The 19788-nt window shown below is 38.7% G+C and overlaps 1 protein-coding gene across 3 annotated transcripts in view; it reads right to left on the bottom strand.

Moving 5' to 3' along the window:
* DMXL1 (Dmx like 1) overlaps window positions 1-19788 on the bottom strand; it is a 129297-nt gene that overhangs the window by 92378 nt on the left and 17131 nt on the right. For all 3 annotated transcript variants that reach the window (XM_054986305.1, XM_054986306.1, XM_054986304.1), the window contains exons 7-16: window positions 17456-17625; window positions 14525-14714; window positions 14052-14217; window positions 11242-11454; window positions 6457-6707; window positions 5616-6288; window positions 5333-5454; window positions 2431-2520; window positions 2115-2217; window positions 1263-1379 (exon numbers count right to left, since the gene is read on the bottom strand). In XM_054986305.1, the coding sequence (XP_054842280.1) occupies window positions 1263-1379; window positions 2115-2217; window positions 2431-2520; window positions 5333-5454; window positions 5616-6288; window positions 6457-6707; window positions 11242-11454; window positions 14052-14217; window positions 14525-14714; window positions 17456-17625 (2095 nt within the window). The remainder of the gene's footprint in view (window positions 1-1262; window positions 1380-2114; window positions 2218-2430; window positions 2521-5332; window positions 5455-5615; window positions 6289-6456; window positions 6708-11241; window positions 11455-14051; window positions 14218-14524; window positions 14715-17455; window positions 17626-19788) is intronic.

Below are 19788 nucleotides of genomic sequence, written 5' to 3'. Positions count from 1 at the left end.
TGTATCATTCAAGAAGAATTTTTAACACAGGTAATGGTGATGCGCTGTAAGGAAATGGTTCAGAGAGATGCTTTTGTAAAGGGCTGGGGACTGTAGACTATACAACTACGTACTGTCTGTTGCTGTGAGTATGTTCCCACTAGGTAGTTTGTGTCATTTAATATATCATGTTATAAATTGCTCATGTTTTGTTTCAGCACTGTTTCAGCTCTGTATTGGATATCTTCTTGTTTTTTTTCAAATTTCTGCAATGCATATCCTATTTTATTTTTATTGAATGTCACAGGAATTGATTGTATTGACTTATACTGTCGAATATGCCTTGAGCTCAGTGAGAAAGGTGAACTATAAATAACATACATTTAAAAAATTGGTGCAGCTGATAGTAACAGGCAGTATCTATTGCCTCCCAGGTAAATATCATGAATGTTACCCTGATGCTTTATCAAGAAGGAATAGGATAAAAATGGGATTGAATGGTCAGGCCTATCTAGATGTTGTTCAAAACAACTAGCCAATCTATCCATCATTCTTTCAGGTACTAGCCTAGATGAAATTCCCTACCTTGCTTTTTTATTGCTTGAACCTAACAAGATAACTTACATATTTAATTTTCCTGTTCTGTTATTTTCAAGATCAAAAGAAAATTCTGAGGCAAGGACAATAAAGTTGAACCTCATACCTCATGACTATATCAGGAAGAATGCACATGGAGAAACAGGCTATAGAACTACAGTGCTGCAATAACATTTTTTTTAAATACTGTAACCACCTCACGACAACCTGAGTTCGATCCTGGAGGAAGCCGGGTTCAGGTAACCGGATCAAGGTTGACTCAGCCTTCCATCCTTCCAAGGTCGGTAAAATGAGTACCCAGTTTCCTGGGGGTAAAGTGTAGATGACTGGGGAAGGCAATGGCAAACCACCCCATAACAAAAGTCTGCCAAGAAAACGTCATGATGCAACATCCCCCCATGGGTCAGTAATGACTCGGAGCTTGCACCTTTACCTTAAGAGCCCCATGGCGCAGAGTGTTAAGCTGCAGTACTGCAGCCCAGGCTCTGCTCATGACGTTTTCAAATATGAAAATGTCGTGATGCGACACCCCCCACGGGTCAGTAATGACTTGGTGCTTGCACAGGGGGACTACCTTTACCTACCTTTTTTTTAAACCACCATTACCAAATCAGACAATAAATCATCAAAAAAGATAAATGAATTTTATAACTGGATACTTTAAATTACAAATATTAATAACATACCCACTGAGACTGGTATGGACTTCAAATGTAGTTTCCACATGTGCAACACTGAACGGCTTTGCGAATATTCAATTACAACTAAATAGAATTTTTCAGAAAATCCATTTTTGTGATATCCTGTAAAAATGTGAACAGATTTCCTTTTTAGTATAGCAATTGGACCTGTCACCAACTACTACTGACTACATTTTTTCTCACTTTTATTATGTGCATTAGCTTAGCTGAAACACTAAGGCCTCAAGCCTATGCACATTTGCATGGAAGTAAATACCACTGGAATCAATACAATTTGCTTCCAAGTGAATATGCATTGTATTGGGCAGAGTAGACTCAAACCAGTGAGCTCCTTACTTAAAGGAGTAACAGTTACACATGTAATCAAGGTTCAATATGCTAGCACAATTATTCTTTATATATTCAGTGAAATTTAAATGTTAATCTAAGCTGTGGCACTAAGAACTGCTACTTGGTGTAAAACTGAAAGTCTGTAATGTGCTTACATTTACTCAGACTATTCTGAATTGAAACCTATACTACACAGCTTATCTTTCCCCACTATTTATAATAATTTTTTGTAACTATGCATGAAGGCACTACTGCTCCATATGCTGATTTTGTATTATTTGAAAATCCAACTAGCATAGTACTTGGAATAAAGATGGAGTTTAAGAAACAATCCACACACAATATTCTAGTTCTCCACACTATACCATAGGATTTGACTACTACTACCAAGCAAAATCATGATCTTAAATGCATGTTACAAAAACATTAAGCCACCCAAACAAAATATCTGTTAAACATTCATAATTATTTCACATCACTGCAAGTTTATTGAAATATGTGCTTTACCAGAGTCTGGTAACATGGTGCTTTTTTCTGATGGTTTACTCTCATGGTTATTCAAAATGAAATCTTCTTGAAAAACATGAAGTAACTGCATTTTTCCACCATGCTAAATTAAAGTAAACAAAGTATGAATAAATACAGATGAATGACTAAAATGTGCATGCAAAACATCTATAAATTCATAAGAATGATTACATTTATGATTATCTCAAATTCTGAGAGAGTATTTGAATACAATATAGTAAATACTACAAAAATATTGTCTCTGAATAACACAGTAACAAACAAAATAGTCTCACTGACTTTTTAAAGTCCTTACCAGCTCTGTAATAGAATCCAGTTCTACAATGCACCCTGGTCTGGCTGTAGACTGTTGACTTACGATGTTAAAAACTTCACCAACATATTTCTGTAAAGTCAGTATTAAAAGTTATGTTGTTACTAATTCTGTAGTTAAGTATTATATTTTAGAATAACAGATTGTTATACACTAATAGCCAAGTGGCACTGATCTCTAGATACTTAAATCTGGAGATTGGAGCCATGAATGGATAGGACAGATCTTTCTTCACACCTGAAAAATGCCCCAGGTTTGTAAAAGAATCTGAAATCTAAAAAAAAAATACAATGGGGAGTTTTTTTAAAAACCCAAAATGATAAAATGAGTGCCAGTAACTTTAAGCAGAAGCCCTCAGTGGCTGTTGCTAGACAGCCATAACAGTTTAGTCAGTATTCCAGGCTTGATTTCCATCAGTAAAAGGCAGGGAGAGGGGGCAGGGCCCTTTCCAGGGTTGTTTTGGCCTTCAAGGGAGGATCACTGGGACAAGGCGCAGAAACAACCACTTCTCCCTCTTGCATGGTTCATCAGGGCCTGGCTGCTTGCTACTGATTAACCCCCACCCTCCAACTAAAGCCAGTGCAAAATGCAGTGGTTAGAGTTTCAGAATAGGATCTGGGAGACCCATGTTCAAATCACCATTCTGCTGTGGAAGCTCACCAGGATACTTGGATTCAGTTCCACACTCTCAGTCTAACCTACACCTCAGGGAAGGCAAGGAGAATTATGTCAACTTCTTTGGGTCCCCATTGCAGAAAAAGGCAGTACATAATGAAGTAAATTAATAGATAAAGATGAAAATGGAGGCAGATAAAAGGTAAGTTGTTTAGTGGGTTTGAAAGAGAGAAAGTCATAGGGAAAAGTGGGGATATGGAGGCTGCAGGAAGAAAGGAAAGAGGAAATAGTGTGGGGAAGGGGATACAGAGAAAAGTGAAGTACCCCCCACCCCCACAATCCCTTGTAGGTTCCCCATAATGTAAACGGGCCCAGCTCGGCCAACACCACAGGGCTACAGGAGAGAGTCTGCTGGCGGGGGGGGGGAAGATGAAGACGAGGGGGCAGAGATAGGTGGGTAAGAAGGAGAGAAGGAAGCAAGAAAAGAGGGAGAGGCTAGGGAGGGTAGAGCAGGGTGGGGGAAAAGACAACATGGGGGGAATGAGATGCTTCCCACAAGTCCTTGTGGGTCCCCCACTTGTTACTTATTATTGCTTGACTCTTGAGGTAATATAACAAACTAGGAAACATGGGAGGGTAATGTAATTTTGTCTACTTAAATCTCCCTAAAACAAGGGATTTTTTTTTCTGGATTATGTATGGCTATAAAAATGGCAGATTTTAAATTGAGGTTTGTATTTAAGTAATGCTTAAGTCTTAGGAAGCCAAAATTCCTGACTATTTATAACAAAAAAACCAAACCTGGATGGCTCTTGAGAGGCCACAATGGGTCTCTGGAGAGGCAGCATATGTATTTTCCCAATAAACAAATAAGCAGCATCAAGTTAATTGGGGGTACAAAATGGGGGCAGAGGCACGGCACTGAAGAATGATGTGCTTAATTTTCTCACTATGAACTATTTTTTTTCACTTGTAGGGGAAAAGATACTAGATATATGATTTCCTGCAGGAAGGAAAGAAACACAGAAGAGCAGTTTTAATGGTTGAAAAGCCCCTCCTGCCCAGAGCAAAGTCTGCCCCCTGCAACTATATTAAAGTATTTTTGTAAAGATCTAGAAACCATGTGTCTCCATATCCAGTCTGATATTAATTCCTGATTGTGTTTTGCTAACAAATTGTTAAGAAGACATACTTGATGTGAAAGTAATCTTCCCTATTCTTCATAAGACTTTGTGTTTAGTTTTAGGCTACCTAGCCCCTGAAAATGTACAGCATCACAGATCATTCCAGGATGACAGATAGCTGTCTGAAATAGAGATAGATCAAGATCAGTAGCTGTATTAGTCTGTCGGTTGCAGTAGAAAAGAGTAAGTTTCCAGTAGCACCTATAAGACTAACAACATTTGTGGTAGAGTATAAACTTTCATGAGTCACAGCTCACTTCTTCCGATACGGAGCTGTGACTCACAAAAGCTCATACCCTACCACAAATTTTGTTAGTCTTACAGGTGCTTCTGGACTGTTTCTATTTTCTACTGAAAATAGTCTGAAAAGCTACAAATCATATTTGCTTGTCTTGACAATATTTTTTTAATAGTCACAGTATACTTTAAAGAAATAAAATTTTATTCATATTGAGATGACATGTGCACTTTCAGGTTAATTTGTATTTGTATTGTGCTCTCCTCCACTATAATGGTGCTGGGTTGCTATGTGTGAAAACAGGAGTTCCCACAAACAATAATTTATAGAAAATAATTGCAAAATGCTAGGGAACTCACACTTCTTGTTTCTTGTATCAAGCAACAAGTATAGTTTACTAAAAGTCAGTTTCTAAAATGCCCACCCAAGACAGATAACTGGGTTACCATGTTCCATCTCCCCCCGCCCCCAAGTTCGCCATATTGTCCGAAAACCTTCAGACGAGTGCAAACTCATGTTGCTCATGCAACAGTGAGGGAGGACAATTTTGCCCAACATTTCCTCTTCATTGCAATACTCAGTGCTAGATGGCACTTGACATGATACTTAAGTAGAGGGTTGGGGGGGGTGGCTAAAGGAGGAAGGTGTTGGGGAAGAGTTTCTTTTGCTCATACAAGTGTTAAGATGCAATCACTTAGATCTGTTGCACATTCTCAACTGTCCAATGCCCTGTTTTCTAAACCCAATTAAGACTCTCATGAATGGCTATCCAATTCACTGTAATAAATATAGTTGTCAACATCATTATTCTTATGTAATGAAGAATCCTAAATTAATCTTTACTTACAGAAATTTCTGGATTTGACAGTTCACACAGAAGTTTTTTGGCATCAATGATAGCTTGATACAGTCTCAAATACTGTCCATCACTTGCAACAAAACAAGCACTTGGTGAATTGCAATATGCACCTAAAAACAATTGCGAAAAAGTATTTTTTAAATACAAATTAATTTTACATTGAAATCAATAAAGGGCACTCAGTAAATTAAACCACTATTTTCATTCACATATGGTTTTCCCTCTATACAGCAATCTCCAACACTCTCATCTATCAGGAAGAAACACTCACCTAGGCAGTAACTGGGTATAAGACTAGGCAGCCATGCCACATTTGAAAAAGCAGATACGTGAAGAGAGTTGATTCGTGCAAGTTCAGAAACTCCACCAGAAAAAGAGAGTGGCCCAACAGGATCAACTCTCCAAAGGATAAGTTCACTGTAAACTGCAGTGAAATCCTGTGACATTGTGCCTTTAGTAGCATCTTTATTCTGAGATCTTGAAGGTGAGCCATCATGTGTCTCTTGCAGGCTTTCAAATACTGGTGTCCTTACTGCATTATGATGGGAGGTTGTAAGTAGCAATGGCAGTACTGAATGACAAGCCAAGTCATTAAGATGGAAACGATGACCACAATATCTTGATTTGTGGGAAATACTGACTACGTTTGAAAAAGCAGATTCCTCTGAAAAACTGACTAGCCATTGATTCAGAGAGCCATCTGCATGCTTAGATATCATCATAACATTTGGGGTGAAGATGCTTAATTTTAAGCTGTTTGATGATTTGTTGTGTCCTGAAGAGATTAACGTGGAGCAGGAACGGCCAAAACTAGATGGTTTTTGTTTTCCTTGTTGAATAGCTAGATCAACGTTCTTGGTACAAGCATACATCACTATACTTCTGCAAAGCGAATTTGCATCACCAGTGGGAAAGGCTACAGGTATTCTTGAAACAAATGATACCTAAAACATTTTACAAGGAAAAAGAGAATTATTAGAAAGAAGTTAGGATTTCCAATTAGCAATCAGCTATTTTAATATTTTATTCAGAAAATGTTAAAATTTTGTTTTAAAAAATATATGTTAACATATTCAGATATATTAATATTTTATTCAGAAAACCTACAGTACCTGTACTTGACGAAACATGCCTGGCTGGTATTCATCTAGCCAACCTACATGCCACACCAGCAATGACCCATCCATAGGATGAATACTAAATAACATGTCTGCATTTTTATTCCATTCAGACAGCTGTACTTCAATTTCATGATCAATAGCAGCAGACGGCAAGGGAACATAACTTGAATTTGAGATGGGTTTTTCACCACTAAGTTCTTTCTGATCTTGATTTCCTTTGCGATCTCTATTTTCATCCATTTCTGAGAGAAGAAAAAGGTTATTTTAAACATTTCAGTTATTTTAAAATCAAAAAGCTACAGCATTTTCCAGAACACATCAGAGATCTCCTGTACCCCATAGACTATAAAATGCTTGTTCATTATTCTCTGTTTACAGCATAGTTAGATGTAAGCTGTGTAGGAGGCACACGTTCACCAAAAAAAAAGCAGTAAAAGGATGCCAGGAAGGTGAACCTATTCAGCTTGTTTGAGGATTCCTGTCTCCCCTTCACAATTTTTGCAGAACACTGATGTACCCACAGTGTAAGGAATGAAGGGACGGGTGGGATATTTGGGGCAAACCATTATGCAATCAATAGGATGGTACATCTAATAATCCATGTAATAGGACTAGGAACTGCTGAAATGCAACTGTCATCTGAACAAAATGTAAGTATTAAACATGACAAAGCCTAATTTAAACATGACATGTTAAAACAATGCAGAACAGGTTTTACATCAGTTTAAACAGTAGTTTCTTGGACCAATTTGTTATGATGTCTTATTTTCTTTATAAAGAGGCCCTCCTGAACAATTCTGTTTTAGTTTGTGAAACGCCAGGAGTGTGACAGCCTTCCTGATCTCCATATGTAGCCATTCCACAGGCTGGGGAAGACACATGTATGGGCAGTTGTTGATCTTGCCCATCTGCAGAAGGCCCTGCTCAGATGAGTGAAATTGTCACAGCAGAACATAGATGGGGAGGTAGTCTTGCAAATACGAGAGTCCAAGGCCTTGAACTGAGCTTGGGAACTGATAGGCAGCTAATGGAGTGACTACAGAATAGGTGTAATATGCATGCTCCATCTAATGCTTGATGATAACAAAGGGGCAGCATTCTGTACCAACTGGAGATGATTTCAACGGGAGAACTATGTAGAGTTCATTACAGTACTCATGTTACTATGTCTCGGATCCTGTCAGTAAGACTGGCCAAGTCAAGGTCATCTTCTGGGCTAAAGACATTTTTTGCAGTGCATTAACTTGCTTCTCCAGCACTAATGCTGGAGTGAGTGGAGGTGATTCCTCAGTGCATGGTTTGCTATAACAAAGATCTAGAACATTTTAACACAACACAGTGGCTCTCGAACTATGGTTTGGAAACCAAAGCAGGTCATGACTTTCCTACAGGTGGGTTGCAATGCCAGGAGAGAGGATGTAGGACAGGTGACCCGAGAGGTCACCTGGGAGGTGGTGACTCTAGTAGGTTCGATAGCACATTGGTGTTTGCTCTTACATAAAGCACAAATGGTAGAGAACTACAGTTTGTTATATATATTTGCTATATATTAATTAATATCCGAAATGAAAAATTCAATTGAAATTGGTATCTGAACTTATATGACATTCCTGAATTTTATGTTGCGGGAGGAAGTAGCATTAAGTTACTTTTTAAGTGGGCCTACATAAGTTTAGAAAAGCCAGTGTGGAGTAGAGACAAGAATGATGGACTCAAGTTTGATTTCCTGCTCTGCCATGGAAGCCTACTGGGTAACCTTGGGCCAGTCATATACTTTCAGTTTAACTTACCTCACAGAGTTGTTGTGAGGAATAATGGAGGAGAGAATGATGTAAGCTGTTTTGGGTCCCCACTGAGAAGAAAGGTGGGGTAAAATGAAGTAAAATAAAATCAAGTAAAACAATGACTTGGATCCCAAAAAAGTTTGAGAGCTACTGAGAGAAGACAACTAGGTCTAGACCAATTATTGACAGGCTGTAGGGAGACAGTACAAAGAGACTCAAGGAAAAAGCTACTGCTTGCTATCAGAACTTTGGGAGTGACTGTATCCCGTGGCGAGTCTAGTTTTGGACAAAGCATAGTAGAAAACATTTTAAAAGACGGAAAATCCTAAGTGGAATATGCTTAAGAGATAATCTTTTAAGTATATTTCACTTATTATATTATTTTAAAGTGTTATTCTGGTACAGCTCATTATAGAACTCTGAAGATCCCACGAGGGAAATAACGGATGACAGGTGGATTAATGAGGTAAGCTCCTTTGAGGTGGGAATGATATACATATGATGGGCCACCTTTTCCCACAAATACCATGGATAGGGCAACAGAAGGAAGAGGCTGTGCTCTTATAACGTTTTTTACCAAGATCTTTTAAAAAAACGTTTCTTGCTCTCATTGAGCTAGAAGGGGAAGTAATTTCTGCCTTTTTCCTGGTGAAGAGCCACCTGGATATTGATGATAACTGCCTTTTTAACTGAAGCACACAGAACTAGGTAGATGGATGCATTGATTATGATGATGGGGGTGGGGAAGGGCACGTCAGTTCATCAGACAGTGTTGAGGTCCCTTCCCTCCTTCAACACTCATGTTGTGGATTTCCTATGGACTGTAGCTTCTAGGAGAGGCTACTCACTGTGAGTACTCCATACTGCATTTTGGTGTGGCATGGTTTTATAAGGTGCCACCATTACAGTTCTCTAAAGGGAAAGGGAACAGACACATCTTGGTTGAGTTCTGAGAGGATAACTGGGCTAATTCCAGCAGAGCCACTGGAGGACTTTCCTGCTTTAATTCTGCAGGCTTTCTGTTTGCAGCTTCCTTAAAGTACCTCTTTATGTGCTTCTGGACACGGCTGCTGGCTGGCTTTAGTGGCTGCCAACACAAGCTGCAAGGTGACTGACAAGTCAGCAGTTTGCTTGAAGGCTTTTTTAGGCATCCTTGTTAGCTACTGCCTCCAGATGACTAAGGAGGGAGGTGAGAGAAAATGTGGACTTTTGGGGCCTTGAAAACAAAGTCAAGTAGAGCTCCATAGGGGCACCATCACTAGTCATAATGAAGGGTATCATGTAACAATCTACATTGAGCTACATGGAAGACATAACCCTGACAAGAATACTCAGTGTGGTGCAGCGGCTGGAGTGACAGATTAAGATCTGGGAGACCCAGGTTCAATTCCACACTCTGCCATGGAAGCTTGCTGGGTGACCTTGGGCCAGTCATACACTCTGACTAACCTGCAGGGTTGTTGTGAGGATACACAGAGGAGAGAAGAGTGATATAAACTGCTTTGGGTCTCCACTGAGGAGAAAGGAAGGATATAAATGAAGTAAAAATAAAATAAAATCCTCTGAAAGAAACACTGTACATTTTCAGCTACACTGGATAAGTGATTCAAATTGTGTAAGCGTGCATGAGAGAGAATCCATGCCATTAAGACTTCCAATTTCAGATCATAGATCCAGAGGAGTTAGCCATGTTAGTCTACAGTTGCAAAATAGTAAAGAGTCCAGTAGAATGGAATGCCTGAAAGGCATTATCAGAAGTAACTGCCTTTCAGGCATTCCATTCAGATTCAGCTATGGAGGGGAGGGGTCACACCCAGCCTGAATTGAGCACTCCACCTCTTTCATGACTTCTGCAACTGATTTGCTTCTACTCCCTCCTCCCCTCACCACCTATATATCTCTGGCCAGTTTCTTCATACCCTCCATGCATCTGACGAAGAGAACTGTGGTTCTCGGAAGCTTACACTGCAATAAAGTTGGTTAGTCTTAAAGGTGTTATGCTACTGGACTCTTTACTAATTTCTGATCAGTTTGTAGTAGATGAAGTAGTTCATTTAATTTATAGACATGCCTTTTAGAAGGATTATAAAAAAATTCCTTGAATATAACATTAATATAACATTAAAGGCCAGATTACCAGTCATTGTAGCAGCATAAATGTCATCAACACAAAATGTACTTGCCAATAACTAAACATCTAGTGAATTATCTTAGGTTCGTGCGATGTTAGGCACATGAATATTCCACTGTATCATCATGCTAGTGCTAGTTATCATAATAGTGGATTTTAATCTTAATAGTGGATTTTTGTTGATCCTGAACTGCATCCTACTATGCCACTTAGCTAAGCGTAGAGCCTTCCTCCAGCAGAAGTGGCTGTTCTTCCAGAAGAAGGTTCATTTGCTTGGAGGGAAGTTCAGTATTTAGCTGAGAGGAATGTTGGGACACAGAACCCATTATGTACAATCTTCTGACAAACCTATGTGTATATAGGAAATATATGCTTTGCAGTGTCACATTTAGAAAGAATAAGAAATCCAAAAAACTCAGAGGGTCATGGCTTCACAAGAGTGTCAGTTAAAATACACACTAAACTTCACTCCAATTAAGATTCCTTTTCAAACATTTTTATTTTTATTTTTATTTTATTTATTCCCCAATTTTCTCCCTAATGGGGACACGAGGTGGATTACTTAATTCTCCTGTCCTCCATTTTATCCCCACAACCACCATGTGAGAGAGTGTGGCTGGTCCAAGGTCACCCAGCACGCCAGAGATTCGAACTTGGTTCTCCCATATCTTAGCCTGATACTTTAACCACTACACCACACTGGCTCTCTTACGTATTCAGTTTCTGTACAAACAATTTAAATGTGTAAATTGTTCAAAATGAGAATATTATACAACCAAAATACGTATGGTAAGACAGATATTAGCTGTTGTATTACAACATTTATATTTTGGGGGAAAAAAACAGTGGCATGCACTTTACCTTCATCAGATTTTATATCAATCTGATTAGATTCTTCTGTGCTGGCCTCTGAAGAAATATGCTCAAAATTCTTTTTAAGATGTTGTAAAAAGACCTCCATTGATAAAGTAAAATGCAATTCTTTATTGTTTAGCCAGTGCACTACAAAAGGTCCACTTTCCCCCTCATTTTCATTAAGACTCAGAGACATGATGGAAGGGAGCAAAGGAATGTCTGTGAGCAAAAAAAATTACATTAAAATTAGTGATATATATTTGAATTGATATATATTTGACAGTAGCATTACTTGAAATAATTATTTCAATCCTACCCCAAGCTGCAATATGAGCGACATAATCAGCAACTTGTGCCACCATGGATAAACAGCCCTCTATTTACACAATCCCCTTAAAGCTACACTTCTTATTAAGATTTGCTGGTGCAATTATCCACTAAAACCAGATAACTGTTCTGTTGACAAGCGGCTCTTCAAATGAAGCACAAGAGTTCACAGCAACTGCACCCCTATGCAGCATAAAATATATTTACATTAAGAAACAAATGCATTTATTTAGAACATTTATTCAAGGTTAAGCATGGACAAAACACATAGCACAAAGACTGACAAAAAACATTCCAAAGATTCATGGCTGGAGTCCAAAGAGCAATTTTATGTATGACCATGTTTTGTGCATACCACTTGGATTCCACTTTCAAAATACATTTGGATAAACGAGGGACCTGTATGGCTTGCAGGCAACATTTCACTTTCCTCTTCCCCTTTATTTCCACTTTCCCCAAAGCCCCTATAGCCTTCCCCTTTGTTACTTCCTATTTTTGCCACCCACCAGCCAAGCTACCTTTATCTGCCCCCCATCTTCAGTTTTATTTATTTAATTCACAGATATTCCACCTTCCTTCTCCATAGGAAACCAAAGCAGCTTACATCATTCTCCTCTCCTATATTTTACCCTTACAACAACCCTATGAAGGTAGGTTAGGTTAAGAATATATGACTGGCCCAAAAGTTTTCACAGCAGAGGAAGGATTGAAACCTGGATCTCCTCAATTCTAATCTGAAATTCTAACTATTATAACATGCTAGCTTTCGTAGGGTAGCTGTTGTTGAACAGTAGCAAATACCTGGTCATGGGTATGTCATGTGGTAGCAAGTCACTCAGTAGCACGTCACCCTGGTTGCTGTGGGGCCTAACCCTGTTGAGTCCTCCTTCAAAAGCCAAAAGAGCCCTGGAAAGCACTCTGCTTCCTTCCCCTGCCTTTTACTGACAGACACCAAGGCTTGAAAGTTTGCAATACTACTGTGGTTAACTAGTAACAGCCAGTGAGAGCATTCTTTTCTTAAAGCTGTGATGCTTTGATCATTTTGGAAGGAGTTTAACTCCCATATTTCTTAAAAGATTTCAGATTGTTCCATAAACCTGGAGTTTTCCTCAGATTTGTAGAAACATCTGTCTTGTCTGCCCATGGCCCCCGTTTCTGAATTTAACTATCCATATATGGAGCCATGTTGAGAATTAGATCTATTGATTATGTTTTGAAAAGAGGGGTGCTGCTTGAGAAACTCAACGTAAAAGTTCTGTTGGATATACAAAAGCCTAATACGTGTCTTTGGAATCTGGTCATCAAAGGCAACTCCTCAACCACATTGAAAACCTTAGTCTTTTTCCACCAACAGTTTCCTTTAAACTTTTTACCAACCCGCCCCGCCCCCCCAAACCCACCCATATTCCAGGATATTTTGCTGGAGTGTAAAACCATGAGTCAGCTTCTCAGTACAAGGGGCTTAAGTGTTCGAATTTACCCTTACCATCTCACAGCAAACAGCCATTTTTTTAATAAAGAAGAAAAAGATTTAATACAAGAAATGATAAAACCATAAAATACAAACAGGAAAGGGATTAAAATTAAACCATAAAAGAAATTATCACAACAGCTCTTGGCAAATTGTTAAAACCCAAGAATTACAATAAACAAGCATTTAAATTTTGTTGCATTGGGGGGATTACTTCTTTGGCATTTAAAACATCTAAAACTGGTTTCCATATTTCATCATATTCGAATAAAGGGACTACCACATGCAAGTTTCCAAAAAACAGATTGTGCATAATCCTACCCATCAAATATTGCTCCCAGATTTTCTGATACCATTTTTTTTAGCAATGGGCTTACGAGGGATTTCCAATTCCCAGCAATGACAAGACAAGCAGAGGCAACTAATGTCGAAACAAGACATCTGGTATTCCTATCTAGCACAGAGTCGGGCCAAAAATCCAATAGGAAAAATTTGGGGGAGTATGGCAACGAAAGACCCATCATGTTGGATATCTCTTTGTGAACCACTCTCCAAAATTCCTGAACGAAATGGCATTCCCACCACATATGTAATAGGGTCATGCCTTCCTGCTTACAAGATCTCCAGCAGAGAGAGCAAACAGCCATTTAGACTATAATTTCACATAATATAATTCCAAGATGATAGATTAACCACTACCAGGAAAATCTAAACAGATTTGAGCTATTACACTAACTCAAACTATTACATTTGAATCAGACTAACTGATAATTGGCCAATTCAGGCTGTGGACTGATATAATTAAAATAAATTGTTTTATCTTAAAAAAACATCCACTGCAGACAAAAACCATGCTCTCTCACATATCGGTTTCTAACTCATTCTTACTGTATAAGCATATTCCTTTTTCAGGAAAACTTTAAAACAATTACTATAAACCCTGTAAAATACTTCAAATGCTTTACCAAAGAATATTTGAATCGCACCACTTATATTACAAAGCTGTATTATTCATTACCTGTGGCTGGATTGATGCTGGCAGCAATATGAAAGTGGCAAAGTGCATTAGATTGGAGTGGAGCGTTTCGATGAACTTCATGAGGATCTTGCTGATGTGGCAAGTATCCAGTATGTGCAAGTGCTATAGACCTCCTCCTCCCTCGTCGAAAGGGCTTTAGATTTAACTGTTGGGAGATGGGACTACTTTATATCTGTTCATACAACATATTATTCAAATACAAATTACACACACAAATAACCATTCAATATCACTGCATTTGAACATTTTTGTAAGAATACTGCAAGCATATTTTATTAACAACCACTTATGCAAAAATATATTTCTTTATATAAAAATCTGCATTATTGAAGAGTTCATTAACATAGTCAGGATTCTTTCTTATTACTGAAGCAAATAAATCTGGATATCCTTTGGAATATAAACAATATAGATTTCACAGGCTCTCTCAAAATTGGATAATATATTCTCACCTCTAAAGTGTTCTTCATGCTCTCCTTACTAGAAGCATTTCTCTTAAAGTTATTTCCTAATTTCACCGGCTCAGGCCAATGGCTACATCCACCTCCATAGAGCAAACTATCATTAGGCAGCAAAGTTTCTGCCCAGAGACGGCATATATTATCTTTGCAGCATGTTAGCAATACATTGCACACCACACCACTAGAAAAAAGTGAGATTGGTTAAACAAGAAAAGGTACTTGAAAAACAAGCATTTCTGAATCCTGCAGTGGACTAGAATCTATAACAAATAACATTTTCTTGTCATGCACAAATGTAGGATGGGGTGAAGACTGGGAAACAATATAGAAAAAAGCTGGTTTCTTAAGCATAACTGATGTCCTTCAAGTGGAATCAAAGCAGAGAGAGAGAGACAGAGAGAGACAGAGACAGAAAGACAGAGAGAGAGAGAGAGAGAGAGAGAGAGAGAGAGAGAGAGAGAGAGAGAGAGAGAGAGACACTCTGTGTAACTACAAAAGTAACTATGGAAAATCCAAACCCGGTACCTAAATCCCCTTCCCAAAAAGGAAGATGCTATTGCTCTGCATCTGCTCCAAGAGGGCAGTCAAGCGTCTACTACAGCTACTAGGGGTGTGTAATCTGGATCCAGAAAAGGCTGGATTTTTGCTCATCTGGCTAAATCTGGCTTTCCAGAGTTAAATCAGAGAATCCAGGATCTGATTCGGGAGCCCAGATCCAGACTCCTGAATAAATCCAGGAAACATGGCTTCAGCATCTTGCTGGTTCCTATTTGGGCATCTCTCTCTTTTTTTCCAAGAGAGGAAGGGGACAACGGAGGGGGGAATGAGAGGCCAATCTGTGCAGGAGCTCTCCTTGGCTGCCATCTTCTGAGAGGGACACTGGCTCAGCTGGGCTAACTTGCAACAGTGTCCCTTGCTTCAATTTGGTTTGGGTGAAATTATCTGTTTTGACATGATTCTCTGGTTTGATGTTGGTCCCCTTGAGTCACTTTGGTTCTGGGAGGATTCTATCCATTCCCTTGCTTCACTTTAGTTCAGTTAGGCTTCCTCTTGCAATTGGGAGCATGCCTTTTGCTACTGGCAGCCTTGCCCCTGTGTATTTCTACCTGTGAGCCTGCTTGGAAATGTTTCCCCCACAGCAAGTCAAATCTCCCTGAAACTTGGGAGGTCTCTAGAGGACAGTCAGGAGTAGGTTCCCTGCAAATCTGGTGGACTTTGCTTGAAAAATTATCCCCCCCCCACACACACACACACCTCAACCCCCTGAATAAATCAGGGACTCTCAAATCCGTCTTAACCAAGTAAGAAAAACTTTCCCAGATTTTAGGAATCCCAGATTTTTTGGGGAGCCCTGAAACCCAGAAGCAGATTTCCTGGAATTTTTTTTTGTGCACACCCCTAATTGCTACACTCAAGCCTACCAAAGAAGCAACTTTAAGATAACAACCCACAACCAATAAACCAGAGAAAAGAAAATAACAGAAGTTAAAAGAAGAATTATAAACCAAAAAAAATGCCACTGCCCAGCTCAAGGCAGAAACAGAAAGACCACCCCTAACTGCTAGTTCTTCCACACACACACACAATTAGAGGGCAGCAGCATGAAAGGGAGTGTTGTGGGAGAAGTGATCGTGAGAATAACACCAGTTACAGGCAAGCTACATGTTTTTCTTCTTCACGGCCTCTGTACGGTTTCACATATGGCTAACTGGCTTGCCTGAAGATAGTATTCAGGAGAAGATCACGTACACAGCAGTATTTCCAGAACTAGCATCTAGTCATGCTCTGATATTAAGAGTACAATGTAGGGGGGGAAAGTAGAGGCTGTAGTCCTGATGGTAACTTTATATATTCCTTGAAGGGGATACCCTTTCAGAAACTTCAAGGAACTAGCTACTACTCAGGGAGAATGCGCCTATGGAGGTTAAGAACTGATTTATTTGCCAGCTGCAAGCACTAGGAAATGGAACAGGCTATCCATTTGATTGCTTTGCCTTAGTACTGCTGAAGCAAAATAAATTCTTTCTTGTCTTTGCAAAACTTTGAAGTCTGTGCAAGATAGAATTATAGTGCTCTTTGGAGAACCATGTAGGGAGAAAGTTTTTTCAACTTCATTTTTGGCTGCCCCAAATTTCTTCATTTTATGAAAGAGATTTCCTTCACAGTTACACATGCTTGTTGTAGAATTTGAGCTTATGTAAAAATATGTATTTGCTCACAAAATAATCTAAATTAAAAAGAGCAAATCAGTCAACGTTGCATAATTATTTAAATCTAAGTAAAAATAATACATTCATTAATTTAGAGAAGATGGAAAATATCACACACTGAATGCTAATAAGATTAAAGAATAATTTTGCTTTTATTAACACAGTTTAAGAACCTATACATCTAAAAATTATCTTACTATTATAAGTAATATTCTGATAGAATTGAAGTGTGCAGCTGGCTAGTAGAAAATAAAAGCTGGTTACCAAGTACAGGCACCAGACTGGATTCAGAAAGAATAGAAAAGAGGGATTTTCATTTGTAGAACATAAATTTCTTGTCTCCCCTGCTGCTGCCAAAAATATTGTGCTTGGTGATACCCTTGCCCCAGCAGCAGCACTTGGGAGGGGAAGAGCTGGAGCAAGTGGCAAAGAAGCAAGAAAGGCACACTTCAAAGGCAGAAATCGTTCCATCCACATAAATGCTCTTGTGGATCCAAGCCACTATTTGTGGACACCTATATAAAACTAAAGAATCTTAGCACAATGTTAGGATTAATGCCTTCTAAAAAGTGAAACCTCCTTAGCTTAATAATTATAGTTAATACTAAATGGTGATAGCTAACAAAATCAAGTAGCCACAATTCTGAGAAGAGTAATTTAAACCAAAACTATTAATGATATGAAAGTATTAAGAATGTGAATTAGTCCTCACCGTGGCATGTATTTACTTGTCTTTCTCCATGAAAATCCATTAACAGACCGAGGGTGAACCAAATAAATAAATGAGAAATCTACTTCTTGGGCAATAGGTTCTGGAACTTGAGGTGCAACTGCTGATTTCCAACTATCAGTATTATACCACACTTTTACAAGACAATCATCCTAGTAAAGAAAAATAGTAGTATAGATTAATGCACTATTTCCACATTGTCATCATTTAATCCTCATCTGACTCTAAAACATAAGGCAGTTTTTCTAGATGATCTTACTGTTTTTATAAGATTATTTCACAACATGAAAACTAACAAGGAAATCACTTTGAAATTATACCACTATATCCAAATTAGGGCAGGTATGCCACCCCCAACTTGACTGCTTGCAGACCTCTAACCTGTCAGAATATCTAACAGTAAATAATAAATTGGCTGCCCCTGTTATAACAATGAAAGTAGCAAAATGGGCCTACTCAGAGAAGAAAGAGATTCCTACATATTTTAGAGGCTTTCTGAGTATGAAGAAAAATATGAGTTTGAAATATTATGCCACATAAATAGTTTGCATATTTTATTTCTGCTAATTAAGGTGGGATTTTAAATGCATGTTTGCTGTGGTTTAAAACACAGGCCTCTAAGAGAAGAAGGGGGGGGCTGGATGGGTGGGTAAAGTGTGTTCTGAGTGGATGTTAGCTGTACACTAGGGGTAGAGTGAGCTCAAAGTTTTAGGGAGTGGGCGTGTCTGTGTGAAGGCAGTTCAGTGCACTGTTCAAGTATACTGGAAAGCTTTTATGGAGAAAGGAGGAGGAGGAGTGAAGCACTATAATTTGAGGGAAGTTCTTTTCTTTGTGGATATTATTAGCCTAAGGGGCAACTGTGTGATCTTTGTAAAGGAGTCCTTTTAGAAACGGCTGAAGATATGCACTTATCTTGAAACCGCTGTTCTATGTACTTATAAATAAACTCTACTTTTGTTTAAGTAAAACTTATATTTCATTTAGTATATAGGAACCCCTTTTACATCACAGCCACTCTCAAGTGCTGACCATTCTGTCAACTATAACAAGGCCTTTCTATAACTACAAGACAAACTGAGAGAACTCAGACAGTGTAAACTGTTTGGGAATACGAAGGAAGTCATGTTCAGATCTCATAAAGGGGACAAAACATCACAAACTTTAATGGGAAACCCCCCAAAATATGGTCTGTTGAAGACCAAATGTGCTTCAGGAGCACAGAATACTGAGAGCAGCCAAGAAAAATAAGGGAGCACTCTGCTTCATCCCCTTACAGCTTATTGAACATAGCAGCAAGAAATTTTGAAGAGTTGGATGGGATTTCCAAACTGTATTCCCTTCCTACAATTCCTTATACTCACTGAAATATCACCCGTAACTTTTGCTGTTTTTCATTTGTCTTGACCAATGATCTGAACATTCTGGCTGTGCTTGGCAGCCAAACATCATTTTATGCCACCGCTCACCCTGTTCCTCCCCAGATCCATTTGGAACCAGGCATTAGAGAAGATCAGAACAGCAAGGGACTCTGCTGCTTTTCACTGCTGGCAGTGCTTTGAAGAGAGACAAGATCCTTCGGTTCCCAAAAGTGCTCTGTTCATGCCAGAGATTAGAGAATGGGCAGTTTGGACTTTCATCCCTTCTCTCAGTTTCTCTGAAATTCCCAACCTCTCCCTCCAGTTTCTCTGAAATTCACTTAGAGGAGAGTAAGGAATTTCTTGCTTTGATATGGCCGAGTGGGGGAACATGAATGCTAGTGGGAATCACCAATGTTAAATTTAAGTTATCGTTACAATTATCTTTAGAAATCTCTGTTTTTGATTTGCACAATATCACACAAAGTTAAATTTCTCATCTAATTTTTGCTATTTCTACCTCCTGTGTCACATTCCTATTTTGTGTGTCTGTTTTTTACAAGGGCTCTCTAGAAGTTCTCGCAAAAGCATCCTAGACATCTCATTCACAGAACTGAAAATGTTCAAAACAGGTAAAGTAATGAGACTCTAAGTATATAAGCTCTCTTTTCTCCCAAGTGGTCCTCTATGGTCAAATGCATCAATTTTAATGAAAGCCTTTGTCCTCAGAGACATAACATATGAATACATCTTACTATCACATGAGTATGACATCAGTTGCTACAGACTACTATGTTATTGAAATGTTATGCTCCTGCACCGCGTATACTTTTTAAAAAGTACACAAATGTTTAGCAAAAATCTGCACAGGATGGCAAATCAGTTGACTTTAAACCAAAGACTACTTTGTTAGGTTAAAAGAAGAATAACTTACTTTGGAGAGCAACAAGTAATTATAGA

This window comes from Eublepharis macularius, chromosome 8, assembly GCF_028583425.1.
Source record: "Eublepharis macularius isolate TG4126 chromosome 8, MPM_Emac_v1.0, whole genome shotgun sequence".
In the NCBI taxonomy this organism is placed as follows: Eukaryota; Metazoa; Chordata; class Lepidosauria; order Squamata; family Eublepharidae; genus Eublepharis; species Eublepharis macularius.
The sequence above is the reverse complement of the archived record's forward strand: the minus strand, read 5'-3'. Positions and strand labels throughout refer to the sequence as shown.